General features: G+C 38.7%; 1 protein-coding gene across 2 annotated transcripts in view; it reads left to right on the top strand.

Annotated features, from left to right (window-relative positions):
- The window catches only part of NAMPT (nicotinamide phosphoribosyltransferase), a 43,202-nt gene extending 31,746 nt beyond the window's left edge, over window positions 1-11,456 (top strand). For both annotated transcript variants that reach the window (XR_005724482.1, XM_040260822.1), the window contains 2 exons: window positions 4,362-4,496; window positions 8,520-11,456. Coding sequence is in view for 1 of the 2 variants with exons in the window: in XM_040260822.1 (XP_040116756.1) it covers window positions 4,362-4,496; window positions 8,520-8,630 (246 nt within the window). In the remaining variant the exon portion in view is untranslated. The remainder of the gene's footprint in view (window positions 1-4,361; window positions 4,497-8,519) is intronic.
- Window positions 11,457-24,985: the final 13,529 nt, after the last annotated feature.

Here is a 24,985-nt window from a genome sequence, read left to right as displayed (position 1 = left end):
AGATTTGTCATAACTTTTCTTCCAGGGAGCAAGTGTCTTAATTTCATGGCTATAGTCACCATCTGCAGTGATTTTGGAGCCCCCCAAAATAAAGTCTGTTACTGTTTCCATTGTTTCCCCATCTATTTGCCGTGAAGTGATGGGACAAGATGCTATGATCTTAGTTTTCTGAATGTTGAGCTTTAAGCCAACTTTTCACTCTGCCCTTTGACTTTCATCAAGAGGCTCTCCAGTTCTTCTTCACTTTCTGCCATAAGGGTGGTGTCATCTGCATATCTGAGGTTATTGATATTTCTACCAGCAGTCTTGATTCCAGTTTGTGCTTCATCCAGTCCAGCATTTCTCATGATTTACTCTGCATATAAGTTAAATAAGCAGACTGACAGTATGCAGCCTTGACATACACCTTTCCCAATTTGGAACCAGTCTGTTGTTCCATGTCCAGTTCTAACTCTTGCTTCTTGCCTGCATACAGGTTTCTCAGGAGGCAGGGAAAGTGGTCTGGTATTCCCATCTCTTGAAGAATTTTCCACAATTTGTTGTGATCCACACAATGGCTTTGGCATAGTCAATAAAGCAGATGTTTTTCTGGAACTCTCTCGCTATATCAATGATGTGTGTCAGTTCAGTTCAGTCACTCAGTCGTGTCCGACTCTTTGCGACCCTATGAATCGCAGCACACCAGGCCTCCCTGTCCATCACCAACTCCCGGAGTTCACTCAGACTCACGTTCATCGAGTCAGTGATGCCATCCAGCCATCTCATCCTCTGTCGTCCCCTTCTCCTCCTGCGCCCAATCCCTCCCAGTATCAGAGTCTTTTCCAATGAGTCAACTCTTCGCATGAGGTGGCCAAAGTAATGGAGTTTCAGCTTTAGCATCAGTCCTTCCAAAGAATACCCAAGGCTGATCTCCTTCAGAATGGACTGGTTGGATCTCCTTGCAGTCCAAGGGACTCTCAAGAGTCTTCTCCAACACCACAGTTCAAAAGCATCAGTTCTTCGGCACTCAGCCTTCTTCACAGTGCAACTCTCACATCCATACGTGACCACAGGAAAAACCATAGCCTTGACTAGACGGACTTTAGTCGGCAAAGTAATGTCTCTGCTTTTGAATATGCTGTCTAGATTGGTCATAACTTTTCTTCCAAGGAGTAAGCGTCTTTTAATTTCATGGCTGCAGTCACCATCTGCAGTGATTTTGGAGCCCCTCAAAATAAAGTCTGACACTGTTTCCACTGTTTCCCCATCTATTTCCCATGAAGTGATGGGACCAGATGCCATGATCTTCGTTTTCTGAATGTTGAGCTTTAGGCCAACTTTTTCACTCTCCTCTTTCACTTTCATCAAGAGGCTTTTTAGTTCCTCTTCACTTTCTGCCATAAGGGTGGTGTCATCTGCATATCTGAGGTTATTGATATTTCTCCCGGCAATCTTGATTCCAGCTTGTGCTTCTTCCAGTCCAGCATTTCTCATGATGTACTCTGCATATAAGTTAAATAAGCAGGGTGACAAGATACAGCCTTGACGCACTCCTTTTCCTATTTGGAACCAGTCTGTTGTTTATGTCCAGTTCTAACTGTTGCTTCCTGACCTGCATACAGATTTTTCAAGAGGCAGGTCAGGTGGTCTGGTATTCCCATCTCTTTCAGAATTTTCCACAGTTTATTGTGATCCACACAGTCAAAGGCTTTGGCATAGTCAATAAAGCAGAAATAGATGTTTTTCTAGAACTCTCTTGCTTTTTCCATGATCCAGTAGATGTTGGCAATTTGATTTCTGGTTCCTCTGCCTTTTCTAAAACCAGCTTGAACATCAGGAATTTCACGGTTCACGTATTGCTGAAGCCTGGCTTGGAGAATGTTGAGCATTACTTTACTAGCATGTGAGATGAGTACAATTGTGCGGTAATTTGAGCACTCTTTGGCATTACCTTTCTTTGGGATTGGAATGAAAACTGACCTTTTCCAGTCCTGTGTCCATTCCTGAGTTTTCCAAATTTGCTGGCATATTGAATGCAGCACTTCCACAGCATCATCTTTCAGGATTTGAAATAGCTCAACTGGAATTCCATCACCTCCACTAGTTTTGTTCATAGGGATGCTTTCCAAGGCCCACTTGACTTCGCATTCCAGGATGTCTGGCTCTAGATGAGTGATCACACCATCATGATTATCTGGATCGTGAAGATCTTTTTTACAATTCTTCTGTGTATTCTTGCCACCTGTTCTTAATATCTTCTGCTTCTGTTAGGTCCAGACCATTTCTGTCCTTTACCGGGCCCATCTTGGCATGAAGTGTTCCCTTGGTATCTCTAATTTTCTTGAAGAGATCTCTAGTCTTTCCCATTCTGTTCTTTTCCTTTATTTCTTTGCATTGATCGTTGAAGAAGGCTTTCTTATCTCTTCTTGCTATTCTCTGGAACTCTGCATTCAGATGCTTATATCTTTCCTTTTCTCCTTTGCTTTTTACCTCTCTTCTCTTCACAGCTATTTGTAAGGCCTCCCCAGACAGCCATTTTGCTTTTTTGCATTTCTTTTCTGTGGGGATGGTCTTGATCCCTGTCTCCTGTACAGTGTCACGAACCTCATTCCATAGTTCATCAGGCACTCTATCTATCAGATCTAGGCCCTTAAATCTACTTCTCACTTCCACTGTATAATCATAAGGGATTTGATTCAGGTCATACCTGAATGGTCTAGCGGTTTTCCCTACTTTCTTCAATTTGAGTCTGATTTTGGTAATAAGGAGTTCATGATCTGAGCCACAGTCAGCTCCTGGTCTTGTTTTTGTTGACTGTATAGAGCTTCTCCACCTTTGGCTGCAAAGAATATAATCAGTCTGATTTCGGTGTTGACCATTTGGTGATGTCCATGTATAGAGTCTTCTCTTGTGTTGTTGGAAGAGGGTGTTTGCTATGACCAGTGCATTTTCTCGGCAAAACTCTATTAGTCTTTGCCCTGCTTCATTCTGTATTCCAAGGCCAAATTTGCCTGTTACTCCAGGTGTTTCTTGACTTCCTACTTTTGCATTCCAGTCCCCTATAATGAAAAGGACATCTTTTTGGGATGTTAGTTCTAAAAGGTCTTGTAGGTCTTCATAAAATCGTTCAACTTCAGCTTCTTCAGCATTACTGGCTGGGGTGTAGACTTGGATTATTTACTGTGATATTGAATGGTTTGCCTTGGAGACAGACAGAAATCATTCTGTCGTTTTTGAGACTGTATCCAAGTACTGCATTTCAGACTCTTTTGTTGACCATGATGGCTATTCCATTTCTTCTGAGGGATTCCTGCCTACAGTAGTAGATATAATGGGTCATCTGAGTTAAATTCACCCATTCCAGTCCATTCTAGTTCGCTGATTCCTAGAATGTCGATGTTCACTTTTGCTATCTCGTTTGACCACCTCCAATTTGCCTTGATTCATGGACCTGACATTCCAGGTTCCTATGCAATATTGCTCTTTACAGCATCAGACCTTGCTTCTATCACCAGTCACATCCACAGCTGGGTATTGTTTTTGCTTTGGCTTCATCCCTTCATTCTTTGTGGAGTTATTTCTCCACTGATCTCCAGTAGCATATTGGGCACCTACTGACCTGGGGAGTTCCTCTTTCAGTATCCTATCATTTTGCCTTTACATACTCTTCTTGGGGTTCTCAAGGCAAGAATATTGAAGTGGTTTGCCATTCCCTTCTCCAGTGGATGATATGTGTAGGGGATCCTAAAGACACTTGGGTTGGTTTCCCTACCTTAGTTTACCTCCATCATTCTTTGGTGAGTTCTAGGTTTCCTTCTTCTGCTCCTCCAGTTGCCTTCTACCTTTCTGATCCTAAAACACTGTGCTCTAGGTCTCTAGGTTCTCAAGGTTGTCTTTGCTTCTCATGGTAACAAGATATCACTAATAGAATAAAAAGTAATAATAGGGAAAAAGTTATGAAGTGGGCAAGCCTTTATTGTAAAATCCTAGTACCCTTGCCACAGATTATAGAGTTGACATGGATTTATTTTTCAGTAACATGCATGTGCTCTACTTAGATCAGTTTAAGGGCGATGCATGATAGAAAAGGGGATACTTTAAGGGTCACATTGTTGACCTCAAAGACTTACCTCAGATGGAGTTATTAGTATTCTGCATAGTATGAAAGGATTTCAAAGATTTGGATTTGGTTCATACCTTTTTCCTGATAGAGGACTCTCCTCCACAACAGGCTAGAGTTATATCTCTAAGAGCTAGATGTAGATTGGCTTAGTTATACCTTAAAATTTATATAAATTTTATGTATACTTTTTTTAATGCAAGTTGAGTGAACATTTCTGATGATTAGTCTTCTATTTCTCTAACTTTAATTTGGATTCCAGATTAACGTCTTCAAGGATCCAGTTGCTGATCCCAACAAAAGGTCCAAAAAGGGCCGATTATCTTTACATAGGACACCAGCAGGAAACTTTGTTACACTTGAGGAAGGAAAAGGAGACCTTGAAGAATATGGTCACGTATGTATCTATGCTGATTGGGGTTTGTTTTGTTTTTTAAACAGTAATAAGTTCACTTTTCAAATTAATAAAGGAGGCTTTTGTGTTTAAAATTATTTTCAGAAAAGTCTTTTCTTGGAGGACAAGAGTGTTATTATAAAATGTTTACAATTGCTGACCTAGCCTACCAAAATAAGATGAAAAATAAGAAATGGCTAGATTTAAATGTGAGACCTTTACATTGGGTGAAATATTTTATAAGGAAAAAAAAAAATGGTGTTCTATATAGTTACCGAAGAGAGTGATTGAGCTTCAATAAGTGTGTGTATTTGATCTTACTCCTATTGCCAATTAGCAGTGAATCATTTCTGAACAGGAATAGTTAGGAATACTTAAAGGATGCTGGTCTTAGACTATTCATAGCTATCTGTGTTACAGTAAAACCGTGGTAATTTTAGTAGATGAAAGAAGGGCTTTCCAAATTCCAAGATGTTGTTAAAGATGATTCCATTTTTTCAAAACAATAGAATCCAGTTCAGATGGTTTTCTTTGGTCTCATTTAATTCTCACCACAACATCTATGGGCTAAAAAGGCAAATTATGTCATCTTAATAGTGTCAGATATAAAAACAGCATTGATTCAGATTATAACTAATAAATGAACCAAGTTTTCTGATTTAAGTCAACCAAGCTAGAAATATTTATAGTATGCTTAAAGTAGTCTGTATGCTCATTGACATAGAAAATTACACTTATATTCAACTTCTAGTTTTTATTAATAAGCCACTGGATTAAACAAGAAAATACTCCTTTTTAGAAGGGAACTACTCATAATTGATAAAAATTATAAAAATTGTATTTTTATTGATTATATAATAAAATTGATTCTATTTTTTTAACTTTTGATTCTTTATACTACATATATTCTGCTTATGTTACTTTTATTATATTCTTTTGAGATTTTAAGCCATAATTATCACAGTAAGATTTTTCTATTATCTTCAATGAGAAATATGTTCCTAAAACTTTTAGAATTAGATTTGTTTATATATAGCCTGTTACGCAGCCTTCATTTAACTCTTCTACTACTGAGATTTTGCTATATTAGTTTACCTCAGATGGACAAAAGTTACTTTAGACATGGTCATAACTGTGACTAAAACAAGACTGGTTTTAAGAGTATGTGGATTATACTCTAGAACATTTGAGTCAGTAAGCCATCATCTAGACATTTTGATTTAACAGGAACCACCCTTCCTCAATAGATTATATTTAAATTTTCATAGTTAAATTCATAAAGAAAATGCCACAGCAAGAGCAGTGTGATTGGAAGCAACATACAGAAGACCATGAACTCAACTCCTCTTATGGGCATGCCAAAATTATAACTATTTACAGAACAAATATTGATGAGAAAGAGCAGAATCTACCAGGAAAAGATCTACAACTAAAGCTATAAAGAAGGAACTATGACAAGACAGGAGGGGCAGAATCACCATGTAGTCAAGACCCATATCCCCAAGTGGGCAACCCATAGGAGAATAATTACAGAGGTTTCCAAAGAAACAAGGGGTCTGAACCCCACCTCAGCCTCCCCAACCTGGGGAGCCTTGCATTCCAGAGAGCCCCAAAAGAATCAGATTCAAAGAGGACCACGCCAAGACACACGGTAATTAAAATGGCAAAAATTAAAGAGAATATTAAAAGCAGCAAGGGAAAAGGAACAACTTAGACACACAGGAACTCTCATAAGGTTGTAATCTGACTTTTCAGCAGAAATTCAGCTGGTGAGAGGGATGGCACAATGTATTTAAAGTGATGACAGAGTAAAACTGACAACCAAGAATATTCTACCTGATAAGACTTTCATTTAGATTTGATGAAGAGATCAAAAGATGAGCTGAAGTTCAGTATCACCAAACCAGCTTTACAAGAAATGTTAATAGAAGTAATCTAAGCAGGGGAGAAAAATGCTGTAACTAGAAACATAATAATTACAAAAGGAAAAACCTTGTCAGTAAAGCCAAATGTATAGTAAAGGTAGCAAATCAATCATTTACTAAGGAAGTTTAAAAGACAGTAAAATCATCTACATCTGCAATAAGCAGTTCAGTGATACACAAAAAGATGTAAAATATGTCAAAAGCAGTAATGAACCTAAATGTAAGACATGATTCCATGAAACTCCTAGAAAAGAACACTCCGCAATGTAAATCATAGAAATGTTTTCTTAGATCAGTCTCCCAAGGCAAAATCAATAAAAGCAAAAATAAACAAGTGGAATCTAATCAAAAGCTTTTGTACAGCAAAGGAAACCTACCAAAACAAAAAGACAACCTACAGAATGGGAAAGTATTTGTAAATATGACCAATAAGGGGTTAATATCCAAAATACCCAAGAACCTCATGTAACTTAATATCAAAAAACAATCCAGGCAAAAAATGGGCAGAAGAACTGAATAGACATTTTTTCCAAATAAGTCATACAGATGGCTAACAGCTATGTGAAAAGATGCTCAACATTGCTGACTGTTAGAAAAATGCACACCAGAACCACAAAAAGGTATCACCTCACACCTGTCAGAATAACAGCTGTCTTCCAAAAGTCTACAAATAACAACTATTGGAAAGAATTTGGAGAAAAGAGAACCCTCATACACTGTTGGTGGGAATGTTAACAGGTACAGCCACTATGGAGATTCCTCCAGAAACTAAAAATAGAACTATGATATGATTTAGCAATTCCATTTCTGGGTATATATCCAAAGAAAATGAAAGCACTGATTTGAAACATGTGCATGAAATAATAAACCCACACATGAAATAATCGCACCATTATTCACAGTAATCCAAGATATGGAAGCACCTAAGTGTCCATCAACAAATGAATGGGTAAAGAAAATGTGCATGCAACACACGGTGAAATGTTACTCAGCTGTTAAAAGTGAAATTTTGTCACTTGAAACAACATTAGTGGACCTGGAGGGTATTGTGCTATGTGAAATAAGTCAGAGAAAGACAGATACTGAATGTTATTACTTGTATATGGAATCTAAAAAATAAATGAATATAATGAAACAGAAGTAGTGTCACAGATACAGACAAATTAGTGTTTACCAGTGGGGAGAGGGAAGCAGGGAGGGGTAAGGTAGGGGAATAGGAGGAACAAACTTCTATGCATAAAATAAGGTACAAAGACATACTGTACAGCGCAGGGAATACAGCCAATATTTTATAATAATTTTAAGTGATTTATAATCTACTAAATCATTACATTGTACACCTGAAACTAATATTGTAAATCAACTATATTTCAACAGAAAAAGGATAAAAAGGAAACAACATAGTGACAGAAATATTAGATAATGTTATATGCTCACCTTCAGATGAAATGAAAAACTTTGGCACAATAGATTACTTCTATGGATTTTTCAAGAAAAACTAGAGGCAGATAATTCCTTACTAAGACAGAAATGCTTTGCCAGACTCAAAAGGGAATTTAGTCCTAATTCTCTTAATTTGTCTTTGTTATTTTTGTATGGATCAAACGGATTACATGTGTCAGTGACTTCTGGAATATACACAGTCTTTAAAATCAGTGACTATGTATTAGTCAAGAAATCAGTATCTATTAATGTTTCTGTTTGGGTGTCGAGTCTCTTGGCTAGGAACAGGGACAGTCTGGCAGGCTTTCCTTGCTGATCTGTCCATCAGGATTATTAGCGACAGCCATAGTGCTTCTGGGCAGCCAAAGCAGTAAGCATCTACTAGATTTGTTTTGCCTTTAAGGAAAACTGTTTTAAGAATGTAATACTTGAATCATTCCTTTTCAGAAAGTTAAACATGTCTACATTCCATTTTAGATCCGGGTCTTGCCTCCTCTGCCTGTTCCATCAGCATCCTTTCTATATAAAATCATTTCATAATGTGAACATTGTCAGCATCTCTGTATTTGACTATTTAGTCTAATTCATCTAAGCATTACTGAAAATTTTTGATAGCCTAATATAACCATTAAATTTCAATATTGTTATATTTGTGCAGGATCTTCTTCACACTGTCTTCAAGAATGGGAAGGTGACAAAAAGCTATTCTTTTGATGAAGTAAGAAAAAATGCACAGCTGAATATCGAACTGGAAGCAGCACCTCATTAGGCTTTGTTTTATGACTGGGGGTGTGTGTGTGTGCGCCTGCGTATGCGTGTGTGTGTGTTTACGTGCATGCACACACGTGTACCCCTGTGTGTGTGAGTATGTAATACATAATGTTTATTGTACAGATGTTTGGGGGTTCTTTGTGTTTTATGATACATTACAGCCAAATTATTTGTTGGTTTATGGACATACTGCCCTTTTCATTTTTTCTTTTTTCCAGTGTTTAGGTGATCTCAAATTAGGAAATGCTCTTAACCATGTAAAAGATAATTGCTAAAGTAAGCTTTTTAGGGCCCTTTGCCAATAGATAGTAATTCAATCTGGTATTGATCTTTTCACAAACAACCAAGAAACTTTTATATATAACTGAAGATCACATAAAAACAGATTTGCATAAAATTATCATGACTGCTTTATGTTTATATTTAACTTGTATTTTTGTATAAACAGATTGTGTAAGATATATTTAAAGTTTCAGTGATTTAACAGTCTTTCCAACTTTTCATGATTTTTATGAGCACAGACTTTCAAGAAAATACTTGAAAATACATTGCCTTTTGTCCATTAATCAGCAAATAAAACATGGCCTTAACAAAGTTGTTTGTGTTATTGTACAATTTGAAATTATGTCAGGACATACCCAACAGAATTACTAAACCTCACTGCCCCTTGTAAACTATGTATTAATCATTCTACATTAAAGAAAATAATGGTTCTTACTGGAATGTCTAGGCACTGTACAGTGATTATACAAATTGGTCATTGTATTGTACCAGTGAAATGCCAAATTGACAGACCTGTACTGCAGTTTTATATGTCAGATATTGCCTGTGGCTCTGCACCTCAAGATTTTAAGGAGATTTTTAGAGAGAATTTCTGCTTACACTATAGAATATATACATAAATGTAAACTATTGACAAATACGGAAGTAATTATTTTAAAGTAATTACACTTCTGAATTTATTTTTCCTATTCTATAGTTGCTATGACTGAAATGAATTAGTGGAATGGGTAGTGAGTGTACTTATTTTAGATGTTTTGATTGTTAAATTTTTCATTAAGTTTTTCAAAAATTAAATTGGATATTTGATTTTATGGACATCACTTACTAATTTTAAACTGAATCCCTCAATAAATAATGTTCAAGCAAGGACTTACTTAAATGAAGATAAATTATCCCAAATGAAAAATAAAATGACATGAGTTTGAAAAGAAGAATCTGATCCCACAATGGTAATTTGGCTGAATCCGAAGTGTTCAACACTGACATGTTCTAGAGTGATCAACTGCTAGATTCTGAGTCAGTCGTCACACCTGACTAGAGACCAGGGTTTTGTAGATTCCTTTCTGTTCTAAGGCTGTGGCCAGCAGGCCAAATTCAGACTATTTTTTTGTAAATACATATTGTCTATGACTGCTTTCTCACAACAACAGTAGAAGTTGAATCATTGCAATAGTGATCCTACAACCCACAAAGCCTGAAATGTTTATTATCCGGCCCTTTATAGAAAAGTATGTTAACCCCTGTTGTAAGAAAAAGAGTGTGCCTTGATATGTAGAGTTTTTCTCTTTTGTCTTCTCTTTTTTCATTTAAGAGTCTGATATTAGAAGACTATTTAGAAAAGCTTTAACAATATGACGTTAAAGTGAAATTTTACAAATTGAAAAGCCATATATTATTTGTCCTAAACAGTTACATGAGAAGGTATTTTATCACTAGAGTAATCTAATTAGAGATGTTATCTTTATTAAGCATCTTTTATAAGCATTATTAAGAAGAAGATGGGGTTTTGCAGATGATCTAATCACTTGTCTAATAAGAATAGTAGGCATCAGCCATACTCCTAGGAAAAGTTTTCATCCTGTAATCCCATCCCTGGTAAAAAATAATTTTAAAGCGATTACTGTTTTTTAAATGTATCCAAGTGAAGAGTAATAGTAAGAAGAACACGTAGTTTCTTCATAAAATGTGCTAAGGGGCTTACAGCAAAGGTAAGGAAATTTACCAATAACAACTTTGATAACCACTCATAATTTTGATTTTATTAAACATTGGAATTACACTATAGACAACAGTCTTTGTACACTGAATTTCAGCAATTGCAGAGTATCTAGAGGGGTTTTATTTTAATACTTTTCACTGAATGCTAAAATCTGTACATTTGTACATGGCCAGTGATTGGGGGGATGGAATGATTAACTGTGTTAGCTTTCAGCCACTTGGAATTGATTAAGCCCAAATCTCCATCACGTAAGCACTTAGTATTTTGGCCATCTCCATTCTGAGAAGCAACTGGTTAACATGGATACCAAATAGAGCTCTATTGTGTCACCCGTAAATCAGCTTAATCTTTCAGACAAAAGCAAATGGCATGTATGAGTTTGCTCTAAATCATTAGATTTGCAGTTAGCAATTAATCCCCCTCAATTCATAATATCATGAAATATTTGTATTTTAAATAGAAGATAGGAGTTCTGCATTAAGACTCTTTATTTGTACTCTATACTTAAAGTAAAATGGTTTTAATGATTATCCCTGATTTCTTTTCTTGAAATAAATTGTTATGAAAATTTTATAAGGAAATCCATCTTGGAAAACTAGAAAGAGAAAACAGCAAGGTAATTATTGTTCTGTTTGCCATAATTCAGAATTCAAACTTAAACAAGTATTTTGTAGTTTTACATTCCTTTTTAACCCATTTAGTGGAGAATGTCAGCTTTTCTCCCAAGTTGTATGTTAAATCAATCTAATATGTATTCAGCATCAAAGATAAACATGTAATAAACATGGAAATAAAGTTTAGCTCTATTAGTGAAATGTTAAATTTGACTGTGTGCTTCAAATAATGGCATTTCCAGAGTTATCTTTTTTAGGTATTCTTCCAGTTCAAAGAATTAAGAGAATGAAAGAGGGAGAAATTTCTAGGATGACTCTTCCTTTCTACCTTGTGTAGCATATAGCAGTGCCTTTTAGTAAAGACACTGGAGGGAGATCAGACTGGGGGGCAAAGAGCACAATTCGTCAGATAAGATTTGAGGTGCCCTCTCAGACATTTAAATGTGAGTTTTAGGTAGTTGGAGACACAGATTTGGACATGAATTTGATGTATAGATGGTCAGTGGAGAGACATAGGAAGATATGTCTCTCGGCAGGGTGTAGAGTATGGCATAAACAAACCACAGGCTATAGGCCAAATCCAGCCCACCATCTGTTTTCTAAATAAAGTTTTGTTGGAACACAATTAATAAAATTATTGTTCATGGCTGTTTTCATGCCACAATGGCAGAGTTGATTAGTTGTGACAGACTTTATGGCCTGCAAAGCCTAAAATAATTTATTATATGGCCCTTTAAACAAAAATGCATGAATCTCTACTATAAAGAAAAAAGGGCAAAAGCATAAGTATTTTCAAAAGTTAAGTGGCAGATGAGCCAGCAAAGGAGACTGACAAGCAGTAGCTAAAGAGGTTAAAGCCAGGAGGAGAATCATGAAAGCCCAGGGGAAAGGCATTTTACTACACAGGTGTTGAATACTACTGAGAGATCAAGTTCAGTGAGGGATGTAAAAGCAGCTATTGGATTTGACCTCTTGGTAGCAATAGGCAGCTTAGAGACATTCTCTCTCAGTAGTAGAGGAGGTAGAGGTCAGAAAGAAGCTACCTTACACAACTCCTGAGTGCTGGATGTATAGAGGAGCAAGTGAGGCAACAGCGTGTCTCCCTTTCCCTTTGTAGCTACTACTTTATCTCTGAGAAGGATGTGAGAAAGCGGAAGAAGTTGAAGATCAAAGAATTAAAGAGATCAGTATGGTATTGGGTTCCAAAAAAGGTGGAGGACCATGGAGTCCAAAGCACCGGTGAAAAGATTGACTAGATGTCTAGGAGTGTTTGTAATCTAGAAGATAAAGGAGAAACCAGACTGTATGCAGAGACCAGACCAGATTTGAGACCAGACCAGATTAAAATGGATGTTTTAAAACAATTCTTATGGAGAGTCAAGTGGCCAGAGGTACTGGAGAACTATAGAATGGTGACAGAACTTACAGTGAAGTCTGCCTCTTGTGGTTTTATTTTTGTTCTCTCCCTAGTATCACCTTGGTGCCTAGGTACAGAGAAAATAGATATATGTGGCATTTTTCCAGGTAAGTCTGATAGAACAAAGGACAATAATTGAATAATTACTAAAATTGAGTTGTTGAAAAATGGTCCTGTGGTATCTAAATGGAATACGTTAAGGATGTGAAGGCAACATACAGTGTCATGAAGACAGCAGAGTCTGATGGCAGCTCTGATCTACTGGGAGTTCTTAAGTAAGTCGAGAAGGACAAAAAAACCCTTGCCTGATCTGAGAGGAGCAAGTTTATGCTGTGGTACAGTCTAAGGAATGACCTTGCAGTGGCTAAGTGAGAGAAAGATCACTGGAGACAAAAGCAAGGTCACAAAACCTAAAGATAAGTGGGTTTGATGGGTGGACATTTTAATTATCCAGAGTCGTAGTGGAGAGGAAAACTAAGTTAGGTGCCAACGTGCTCACAGAATGAAGGGAAGGGGCCAGGAGGCAGCAATAAGGAGGGGTGTGAACCTCAAAGGATCAGGCAGTAGAGACCACTGACCCAGGCAAGCCTGCAAGAGGAGGAGCTCAGCCTCTTGGAAGGGTTCAGACTGGTGTGGACAAGTGAAAAGTTGATTAAGACGTGCTCTATGTGTTGGCAGAGTCAGTGTCCTTTACCAGGTGCTCAAGCAATATTTGAGCTAATGAATGGACAGAAGGAAGAAATAATCTAGATTTTTGAATTTCTTGGTTTCAGTAGCTTGCCACAACATCCCTTCCACTGCCACTAGTCCCAATCCCAAAGAAAGGCAGTGCAAAAGAAAGCTCAAACTGCTGCACAATTGCACTCATCTCACATGCTAGTAAAGTAATGCTCAAAATTCTCTAAGCCAGGCTTCAGCAATACATGAACTGTGAAATTCCAGATGTTCAAGCTGGTTTTCGAAAAGGCAGAGGAACCAGAGATCAAATTACCAACATCCGCTGGATCATGGAAAAGGCAAGAAAGTTCTAGAAAAACATCTATTTCTGCTTTATTGACTATGCCAAAGCCTTTGACTGTGTGGATCACAATAAACTGTGGAAAATTCTGAAAGAGATGTGAATACCAGACCACCTAACCTGCCTCTTGAGAAACCTATATGCAGGTCAGGAAGCAACAGTTAGAACTGGCCATGGAACAACAGACTGGTTCCAAATAGGAAAAGGAGTACGTCAAGGCTGTATAGGGTCACCCTGCTTATGCAGAGTACATCATGAGAAACATTGGGCTGGAAGAAGCACAAGCTGGAATCAAGATTGCCAGGAGAAATATGAATAACCTCAGACATGCAGATGACACCACCCTTATGGAAGAAAGTGAAGAGGAACTAAAAATCCTCTTAATGAAAGTGAAAGAGGAGAGTGAAAAAGTTGGCCTAAAGCTCAACATTCAGAAAGCGAAGATCGTGGCATCTGGTCCCATCACTTCATGGGAAATAGATGGGGAAACAGTGGAAACAGTGCCAGACTTTATTTTGCGGGGGGGGGGGGGGCGCGAAAATCACTGCAGATGGTGACTGCAGCCATGAAATTAAAAGACACTCCTTGGAAGAAAAGTTATGACCAATCTAGACAGCATATTCAAAAGCAGAGACATTACTTTGCCAACAAAGGTCTGTCTAGTAAAGGCTATGGTTTTTCCAGTAGTCATGTATGGATGTGAGAGTTGGACTGTGAAGAAAGCTGAGCACAGAAGAATTGATGCGTTTGAACTGTGGTGTTGGAGAAAACTCTTGAGAGTCCCTTGGACTGTAAGGAGATCCAACCATTCCATTCTAAAGGAGATCAGTTCTGGGTGTTCTTCGGAAGGAATGATGCTGAAGCTGAAACTCCAGTACTTTGGCCACCTCACGCGAAGAGTTGACTCATTGGAAGAGACTGATGCTGGGAGGGTTGGGGGGCAGGAGGAGAAGGGGACGACAGAGGATGAGATGGCTGAATGGCATCACTGACTCGATGGACGTGAGTTTGAGTGAACTCCGGGAGTTGGTGATGGACAGGGAGGCCTGGCGTGCTGCAATTCATGGGGTTGCAAAGAGTCGGACATGACTGAGCGACTGAACTGAACTGATTCCCAAGTGTTCCAACCTTTAAATACATTTCTTGATTTTTTTTGTTGTTTTTAATGTTTTAAGATTTACATGTTTAAAGAAACCATCTGAAGCATTCTGCACCAGTTAAAATCAGTCACCTCTTACTCAGGTTCTTCCCACCTCATTTTAATTTAATTTGGAAGTTTCTCTAATTTGTTCCCCCCAGAGACAACTATCTTATTTGGTTCACAATTATTCATTCCATTAAATTGTATTAAAATACTTATTTGTTCTTCCAGCAATGAGAAATACATTCTTGAATGGAATTTTATAATCATTTGAATTAACAACTTTACCAAAATTTTAAATTTTAAACTAACATGAAAATGAGTCCTTGGTAATTAGGAATTTTCCTTGCATGCTCTCACATGGGCTGGTTGACCCCTCACCTCACTGGTATATAGAATTTTTGGTGACTTAATGGGTGTGTTAACAAGGGACCTGAGGCTTTTACCACTCTTCAGGGCTCATGCTCTCTTGGTGAGTAGAGTAAGCTGCCAATTGACTTTTCTACCAGTTTATAGCATAATCTCTGCAGAAAAATATAATTTTGGTTTACACTGATACATGTTCACCCCAGAAAAAAGAAGCATCTTTCTTTAGTTGACAACAAAATATAATTAAACATACTGTTATCCTGAGGGCTTCCCTCATAGCTCAGTTGGTAAAGAAATCTGCAATGCAAGAGACCCAGGCTCAGTTCCTGGGTTGGGAAGATCTCCTGGAGAAGGAAATGGCAACCCATTCCAGTATTCTTGCCTGGAGAATCCCATGGTCAGAGGAGCCTGGCAGACTACAGTCCGTGGGGTCACAAGAGTCAGACACATTTTAGCAACTAAACTACCACCACCACCGTTATCCTGACTTGCCTTTTTTTTTTTTAATTCTGTAATTATCTTCTGAGCTGTTACTTCTATGAGTTAAACTCGAGAAGATGTTCTGTAGTTTTTACCCACATGGATCAGCTATTGTACTGAGGTGCTGCCCTGAGGGACTGACTACAAGTTTAATTCATTTAGGTCTTCCTGAATAGCCTGATGATTTCTACCAGATCTCTGCACCTGGGAGAAAAACAACGCTTATCTTCAACCTCTCCCTTTCTATTCCTTTCTCCTCAGCCAATAAACAAACATGTTTCTGTTTCTCCCATCCTTTCAGGAAAAAAAAAAAAAAGGAACTCCCTTAATAACAGCAGCACCTGTCTCCCTCTCCCATTCACATCCAGACTCTGTGTACATTTCCTCTCCATTTACCACCTCACTTCCTGTTCATCTCTCATCTGGTTCCCATCCCTCATTAAATAAAACAGAGGCCTCTTGACTGTCAAACAAATATGTTCAGTTAGCTTATCAGGGGATCTCTCCTGTATTTGCCACTGTTAATAATTCATTCCTTGAAACTGCTTCATCTTGTATGTTGTAACACCTTGGGTTCCTTCTCTCTCAGGGGCTCTTCACACATTTACCTTTTCAGTGTTGCCACACAGCACACCATTTCCCTGCTTCTCTCCTTGCTTATGCTGCCTCTGGCTTACTCATTTCAGGTGCTAGGTGATAATGCCCCCCAAGCATCAGGCAACAATTCTGTCATCTGCCATTCTCACCTGATGCCATGTGCCCTCCCTCTGGCTTCCACAGGTACTGAGTGTATTTCTAAAACAGCTCTAAAGATGGGTAACTTTTTCAAAGTATGCTCATATATTAATGTCTTTTTTGGAAAATCCTTAACAGTAAATTCATGAAGTAAAATGTTTCATCAAAGTATGGGTTAAAAAACTTAACATGTAAAGAGGATAAATTATTGGCCTAAGATTTCCTTGTATGTACTTAAGTAGTTCATAACCTTCCTTGGATCTTGGACCCCTGAGAATGTACTCAGAGCTGTGGACCTTCTTCAGAGAAAAACTCTTATTTGCAAATAAAACTATCTACATATAACTTAAAAGAGGGTTGCTACACACACTCCGCACTGACTCCTAGTTACAAGCAGACCTCAGAGACACTGCAGGTTCCATCCTAGACCACCTCAAAATAAACATCACAATAAAGTGAGTCACATGAAGTTTTGGCTTTCCCAGTGCCTATAAAAGTTAGGTTCACAGTATACTATCATCAATTAAGTATGCAATAGCATGTCTAAAAAGACAATGTACATAATTTAATTTTAAAATATTTTATTTTTAATAAATTCTAAGCATCATCAACCATGCAGGGTTGCCACAAACCTTTAATTTGTAAAAAACAAAATTAAAAAAAAGCAAGTGCAATAAAATGAGGCCACCTGTAACTGCAGGGCAGAGATTAAGGGTGCACTCTACCAAATGCCCTTCCTTCTTTATTTGAGCTTCTAGTGGTACTCTTAAAATTTTTAAGATTTTAATCACCGTAAATTGTTCTTAAATCAAGGCAGAGTAATTAAATACAATTTTAATTCAGCTATCAATGGTTCTACAGACTTCCCTGATGCATATCCCAAAATTGGTGGCTATTTTAAATGCCTTTTTTACAGATGGAGAAACAGAATCTTCTGTGTAAACCAACGACACCAAAATTTTGGCAAATGCTCTCGGTATTTTTATAACTAGACAGTTCTGTTTCCTTCCAGAAATGTAAACGGACTAGGTAATGACCACCTTCCCACCGAAAACAAAAAAAAATGAACAGGTAACTTTTTTTTTTTTTTAGTATTGCATTAACAGGACAATAAGAAATTACTAGGTCAAAATCTAAGTGAAAAGGAGACCCGGCATAGAGTCAAACCCTGAAGGTACCTTTGTCCTTGGGTATCTATCAAGCCTGTGGACTGTGAGCTTCGGTTTGTAGGGCCTGACAGGACATGTGAATAGAAATCAGACACTCTAGAAAGCAGGCCCTGCAAAGAGCTACTTCAGGATGAAGAACTAGCAGTAAACCAACACCCACACCAAGAGAGCCCTGCAATAAAAACTGCTTTAGCTCCAGGCAGTCCGAGTTTAAAAAAAACCTCTAAGAAGGTGTCACTGCAAACTAGCCCATGCACCTAGTTGCAATCCAAATTCATATCCCTACATGTTACAGAAACTTCAAGCTGTAAATTTAGATTAAGTTAGACTGGTAGAATTCTCTAAATGCCTGACAATGCAAAGGATCCAATTTCATCCTAAGCCTCAAAGAATTCCCAAAATAATGTTCTAAGCCCCCTAAGGAAAATGAGCAACTCACAAAGAAATTACACAAGGAAACAGGACACCATGAATGAGAGTTACAGAAAAAGAACCCAGAAGTTTCAGATATGGAAATTATGAGCTATTATAAAACATGCATGTTTTCTTTAATGAAATTGCTTGAAAATACCTGCATGGAATAGTAAAGTTTTTTAATGACCTAACAAACTTGAAAAAGAGATTAACAGATTTGTTTAAATAAAAAATACAGAAACTGAAATTATCAGATTAGACAGCCACAGAGGGAACCAAAGGGAAGACAGAAGGAATTATTCAGAATGCAGCACAAAAGAAATAGACAAAATCAGAAAGAAGCAACATGAAAGAGGGAAAGGGCCTAACATGTCTAATCAGACCTATAAAAGAAGAAAAAAAAAGGGGGTAGAAGCTATATTTCAAGAAATTAGGGTTCAGGATTTACCTGAACTGATAAGCAACAAGTGAAAGGTTAAAGAAGCTCAATGAATCCCAGGCAAGAGGAATTTTAAAAAGCCACACACAGACATGTTATAGTGAAACTGCAAATAGCACAGAAAGTGTCTTAAAAAGCAAAAAAAAAAAAAAAAAAAAAAAGCAGCCAGAGGAAAAAAGATTATGTGAATTCCCCAGTGATCTAGTGGTTACAACTCTGTGCTCCCTCTGCCAAGGGCCCAGGTTGAATTCCTGGTCAGGGAACTAAGATACCGGCAAGCCAACCTGCGTGGCCAAAAACAAAAAAAAATGCATTCTAAGGACAGAGACCAACTGGACTCTGAGCAGTAGAAGCCGAGAGACAACACAATGACCTAAAAGGAAATAATTGCCAAACTGGCACCCTACTCCCACAAAAAAATATTTTTTTGAGGCTGAAAATACATTTTCAGATCACCTACCACTGAAAGATTGCCACTAGCATACCCTCACTAAAGAAAATTCTAGGAGATAAAAGAATGAAGAGCAATAGAAGGAGTAAATACATATGGGGCAACTAAACAAAACTGATTATATGAAAAAACAATGATAATTGTTTTAAATTTGTCTAACAAACTTAAATTGAACAATATTTAAAGTCTACAGGTATAGCCTAACTCAGGAGCAAGGTAAATGGAATTCAAAGTGTTTGAATTGTCAGAATGAGATTAAACTTATTGGCAGTTTTTAGACTTTGGTTAAATATGTATGTTGAATTAATAAGAATAGGAACAAGGAAAGTTACTTTCAAACAGGAAAAGATCACAATTTTTCAAAAGTTGGCCACAAATGAGAAAAAAGGAAACAAAAACAAGTAGCGCAAACAGAAAAACAACAGGACGTATGGTACATACATTCAATATATGTAACATATACATGTAACATACATTCAATATATGTAACATGTCAATGTACATAAATATTCTACACACACATACAGTGAAAAGAATTTTTTTAATCCAACTATTTGCTACTTAGAAGAGACATGTCTAAAATATGCCAAAAGGATGAAAATATTTTTTAAATGAACAATTTACTGACAATAATTGCTGCTATTTTCCTTTAAATCAGAGGACTTGTTTGCTGGGGATTTCTGAACAAAGCAGGCTGAAACTACACATTGTATCACTGGTTCCCAAGGGGTGCCAACGAAGTGTGGCACTCACAAGGAACAGAGCTTCCAGCTCTAGGCTCAGAGCTTGCTTTACTAAGCTTGCGGGGTAGTATGTGCCTCTGGCAAACAGCCATCTCCCCTCAGATAATGGTGATGCCCAAGAAGCCACATTTAGGATTGTCAGGGGACACTTAACTGCAGGAAAAGATGCATCTGAGAAACAGTGCCTCCTGTTCTTTTTTTTTCCTGAAACTTTTAGCTTCCAGTTCTTTTATTTTTTACCTCCACACTCTTTATCTTTAAGCAGGGTTTACATGCATTCCCTTTTGTATTAGTAGGTGGAGTAGGAAAGGGATAGAGTGAGAATTACCTGTGGGGCTTTACAAAAACATATTAATACATTTATTCCTGAACATATGATACGTCCCTAGATATGACAGCAAAAGGGGTCTGTGTAGTTGGGATAGATCACTAGAGAATTCTTAAACACTCATCATCTCTGGTAGAGAATCACTACTCAAATACTGATAAGGGATTTTACTCCTAAATGCTTCATAAACCTTATCACCTCCATCCTAAAACTTCTCCAGCAGCACCCTCCCTTCTGCTTACAGAACAAGGCACCGTGAAAGATGGCCAAGAATGGTTCCATGAGGTTTATACAACTTGTCACCACCTAGCCTGCCTGAGGAAAGAAAGGTCACAGTATTTTTCCTACAGGGAAGAACGAGGGGAATGACTTAGCTCTGGGAAAATGACACATTTCAAACTAATTCCAGGTTCTGCAAATCTAGTAACATGTCAAAACATGTCCTTTCACAAACAAATGGGACCTAATCAAACTTATAAGCCTTTGCACAGCAATGGAAACAAAAAAAAACAAAACAAAAAGACAACCTATGGAAAGGGAGAGAATATTTTCACATGATGTGACCGAAAAGGGCTTAATTTCCAAAAATATATGAACAGCTCATACAGCTCAACAACAAAAAACCAAACAACCCAATCACACAATGGACAGAAGACTTAAGTAGACATTTCTCCAGAGAAGACATACAAGTGGTCAATAGACACATGAAAATATGCTCGACGTTGTTAATTATTAGAGAAGTGAAACAAAACAACGGTGAGGACTTCCCTGGTGGTCCTGTGGTTAGGACTCTGAGATCCCACTGCAGGGACCACAGGTTTGATCCCTGGTTGGAGAACATAGATCCTTCATGTTGCATGTTGTCAAATAAAAAAGACAATGAGGTACCCTCCTCACACCAGTCTGAAGAGCCATCATTAAAAAGTCTACAAATAATAAAATGCTGGAGAGGATGTGGAGAAAAGAGAACCCTGCTACACTGTTGGTTACAAGGTAAGCTGATGAAGCTACAGTGCAAAACAGTATGGAGGTTCTTTAAGAAAGTAAAAAGAGAGTTACCATATGACCCAGCAATCCCACTCCTGAGCATATATCTGGACAAAACTCTAATTCAAAAAGACACGTGCTCCCCAGTGTTCACAGCTGCACTATTTACAACAGCCAAGACATGGAAGAAACCTAAATGTCCTCAACAGATAAATGGATGAAGAAGCTGATGTTTGTGTGTGTATATATACATACATACATACATATGTACACACAGTGGATGTTACTCAGTTATAAAAAAGCCTGAAAGAAAGCCATTTGTAGTAACATGGAGAGACCTAGAGATGACCATACTAAGTGAAATAAATCAGACCAAGAAAGAGAAATACCATATGATATCACTTATATGTGGAACCTAAAAATATGATACAAGTGAACTCATTTACAGAACAGAAGCAGACTCACAGACATAGAAAGCAAGTTTATTGTTACCAAAGAGTAAAGAGGGTAGGGGAGGGAAAAATTAGGAGCTTGGGATTAGCAGATATGAACTACTATATATAAAACAGATAAACAAGATCCTGCTGTATAGCACCAAAACTATACTCAGTATCTTGTAATAAACCATACCAGAAGAGAATCTGAAAAAGGATACATATATATAAAACAATCACTTTGTTGTACACCTGAAACTAACAACAGTGTATATTAACTATACTTCAAATTTTAAAAAAATTTCCTTTCCTCTTCTCATCACATGTAATAACCTGGGAAAAAAATAAACCTTGAAGGAGCCTTCTAGCAACAATTTCCATGTCCAAAAAGAGTTCTGAGTCTATATTATAGTTTCTGTGTTATCTATGATCTTCATCAGGGGCAAGTATTATTGTTGTTATAAAGAAATAACAACAAACATTTTTAATAAACAGAATTACAAGTGCTGACCTCATCACCCAAGACCATCGGGTGCCCAGGACTCTTCTGGAAATGAGTTTTCCCAAATGCTGGAGGAGAGTGAGATGAGCTTTCTGCTATCATGGGTCACTAGCCCATTGAAAAAACTGAGGATCACAAAACTCAAAAGCAATTTAATTTAGTATTATGTACATATGTATATGTGTGTGTGTGTGTGTGTGTGTGTACGTATAGAGAGGGAGAAACACGTCATTCCCCTCCCTCTCAGCTAGTTTTGAAACTAGGAACAAAAAACAAAATAATATATATAGTACCAACCTAGACAGCATATTGAAAAGCAGAGACATTACTTTGTCAACAAAGGTCCATCTAGTCAACGCTATGGTTTTTCCAGTGATCATGTACGGATGTGAGAGTTGGACTGTGAAGAAAGCTGAGCACCGAAGAATTGATGCTTTTGAACTGTGGTGTTGGAGAAGACTCTTAAGAGTCCCTTGGACTGCAAGGAGATCCAACCAGTCCATCCTAAAGGAAATCAGTCCTGGGTGTTCATTGGAAGGACTGATGCTGAAGCTGAAACTCCAATACTTTGGCCACCTCATGCAAAGAGCTGACTCATTTGAAAAGACCCTGATGCTGGGAAAGATTGAGGGCAGGAGAAGAAGGGGACAACAGAGGATGAGATGGTTGGATGGCATCACTGACTCGATGGACGTGAGTCTGAGTGAACTCCGGGAGTTAGTGATGGACAGGGAGGCCTGGCATGCTGCGGTTCTTGGGGTCGCAAAAAGTCGGACACAACTGAGCAACTGAACTGAACAGTTGAAAAGCTATCTCAATCCTATGTTATATTCAGGGACACATTAAATTTTAATGGGTAAAAAATAGAACTCATTGGATAAAACTACTACTTTGGCAGGCCTTCATCTGTTTCTGCACGGATGCTATGCTCTGTGAGGGCTGGAACAGGCGTCAGGCCTAAGCTGGGGCCTCGCCCCTGGAAGACATTCCCCAGGTACCTGCTGAGCAAATGGCACTTCCTAATCCTATTTACAATGTTTACTTCTCCCTCCCTCCATCCCTCACCATCCTGAATTATCTCATCCTCCACCTGCCTCTTCTTTCCCTGCCCCCAGGTCCTTATTACCTGGAGCCAAATATCGGTGCTTTTCAACTGGTCAACCACTCAAGTAGCCCTCATTCACCTGCTTCTTGTGGGAGAACTCCAGACTAGAACTTCCACCTGCTTTAGGCAAAAAATGGTCAAATTAGACTGTTCTTCAACAGAACTCCAAACTACTACAAGTGGTACAAAGACCCCCTCAGGAATTCACAGGTCAGAAGGCCTGAACTCCCAGGGTACTCAGAACTCCCTAAACAAAATATCTGATTCTGCAGACTATCATTTTTACTTGTTCGTTTCTACAGTTTGACCACAATCTTTAGTAAGAAACACATTTCACACACTACATACACATGTTACCAAAACCCTTACTTGGTGCAATCTTCTTACCCTGCTGTATCTATTGTTTGAGTCTATTCTAGTCTACTGTTTTGGGAATGCTGGTTCTAGGCCACAAAATTGGATGTCTTGAACCGCTAGTGGTCATGATCTGCAGGTAGAAACCACTGGCCTAAATTGACCCAGAACGGCAGCACCCACCTTGGTCTTCTACTCACAAGACCATAGCTCTCCAGGAAGCCCACATCATGCCGCTCCCGAGCCACACTCAGGAACATCCTATGGGTCACACTTCAGCCACAACCAGATAAGCTTCAGGAATGTGGTGAGTAAACAGACATTCTCACTGTGCCACTTCCCACATAAATAAAAAAATGAACAATTATGCTTGCTAACTCTGTGCTAGGCATGCTAGGGACTTTGCGTGAATGGCCTTCCTTAATCCCCTCAACAGCTCTCTGTGGCAGGCATCATCCCCACTTTGAAGCCGAAAACAGCTGATGAAAACAAATAGAAAGTAACAAGCTAGTGAGGAACAGAGTCAGACTTCCAGCCAGGGCTGTGTGACTCCACAGGCCACCATGCTCACCTTCCCGGCTGCACTGCATCAGCCATAAGAAAAAGTCTTTCCTGCTTTTCCTCACCCCTGTGCCTGTCCACAATGCAGCATCTCACTCCAGATCTGGCCTTCTGTCACTTCCGCCAAGGATGCCACTGTTTGCCAAACACTAGATATACAACATGCATTTTATTTTCCACAAGGTTCTACAGTACCTGGTCATTGTGCGTGCAGTGTGTGGAGTATGGGTGTGTGTGGATGTGTGTGTGTCTATTGCTCTTCTGCTGTCAAAACCACACACAGGCTTTCTGCAAAGAGGCGACTGCAGGCCTCAGAGCTGGACATCAGGCTTCACGGTTCTCTTTTTCTGGTGCCTCATCTGACCCAGCTACTTGAGAATGACCAGCTAGAGAATTCCAGCTATTTTTAGCTCTTCTGACGCTGACCTAAGGCTATTCACTGAGGAGCCGGCAGGAGCTGGGAAGGGCTGTATCAGCCTCATCAAAACAACTTCTCGGGCAGCTGACTACCTGCAGCGCTGGGACAAGGGGTGAAAATAAATCCTATGTGCAGAGCTTTCCAAGTTGGGAAGGAAAGAGCAGGCAATCCAGGATGTCCACCAGCAGTCCAGACTGCCACTGAGGCAGCTCAGGCTGTGGGCAACAAGAGAGCAAAGACCATAAAGGAGGAGGAGGTGGGGGCACCCTAACAAACCTAGCTAGCCAACCCCCAAGAGCAAAACACCATGAAAAGAGCCAGAGGTGGGCTCTCTACCATGACCACCTCCTTGAGCTTTACTCAAAGGTTTTCCAGTGTACGTGGTACTATGGGAAACTGGGAACAACCTGCCTGGACTATGTACTTGGAGAAGTATCCCGCATTCACACCCCGGTAAAGGCGCCTCAGTCTGCTAGACACAGACTGACTCCTTTGGTTGGAACATGTCCTTCTTCAGACTGGAATACTCAAAGCCATCTACCTGCCCAGGTGACAATTCAGCACATATCCTGATCCAAAGTCACTTTGAAAAACTGTCTAGATCTACTGCTTTAAGAATACACAGAGAGGATAGGTATACAGAGATACGTGGAATATACATGTGAACGTGTA

This window comes from Oryx dammah, unplaced genomic scaffold (genome assembly GCF_014754425.2).
Source record: "Oryx dammah isolate SB20612 unplaced genomic scaffold, SCBI_Odam_1.1 HiC_scaffold_18, whole genome shotgun sequence".
NCBI lineage: Eukaryota > Metazoa > Chordata > Mammalia > Artiodactyla > Bovidae > Oryx > Oryx dammah.
The sequence above is the reverse complement of the archived record's forward strand: the minus strand, read 5'-3'. Positions and strand labels throughout refer to the sequence as shown.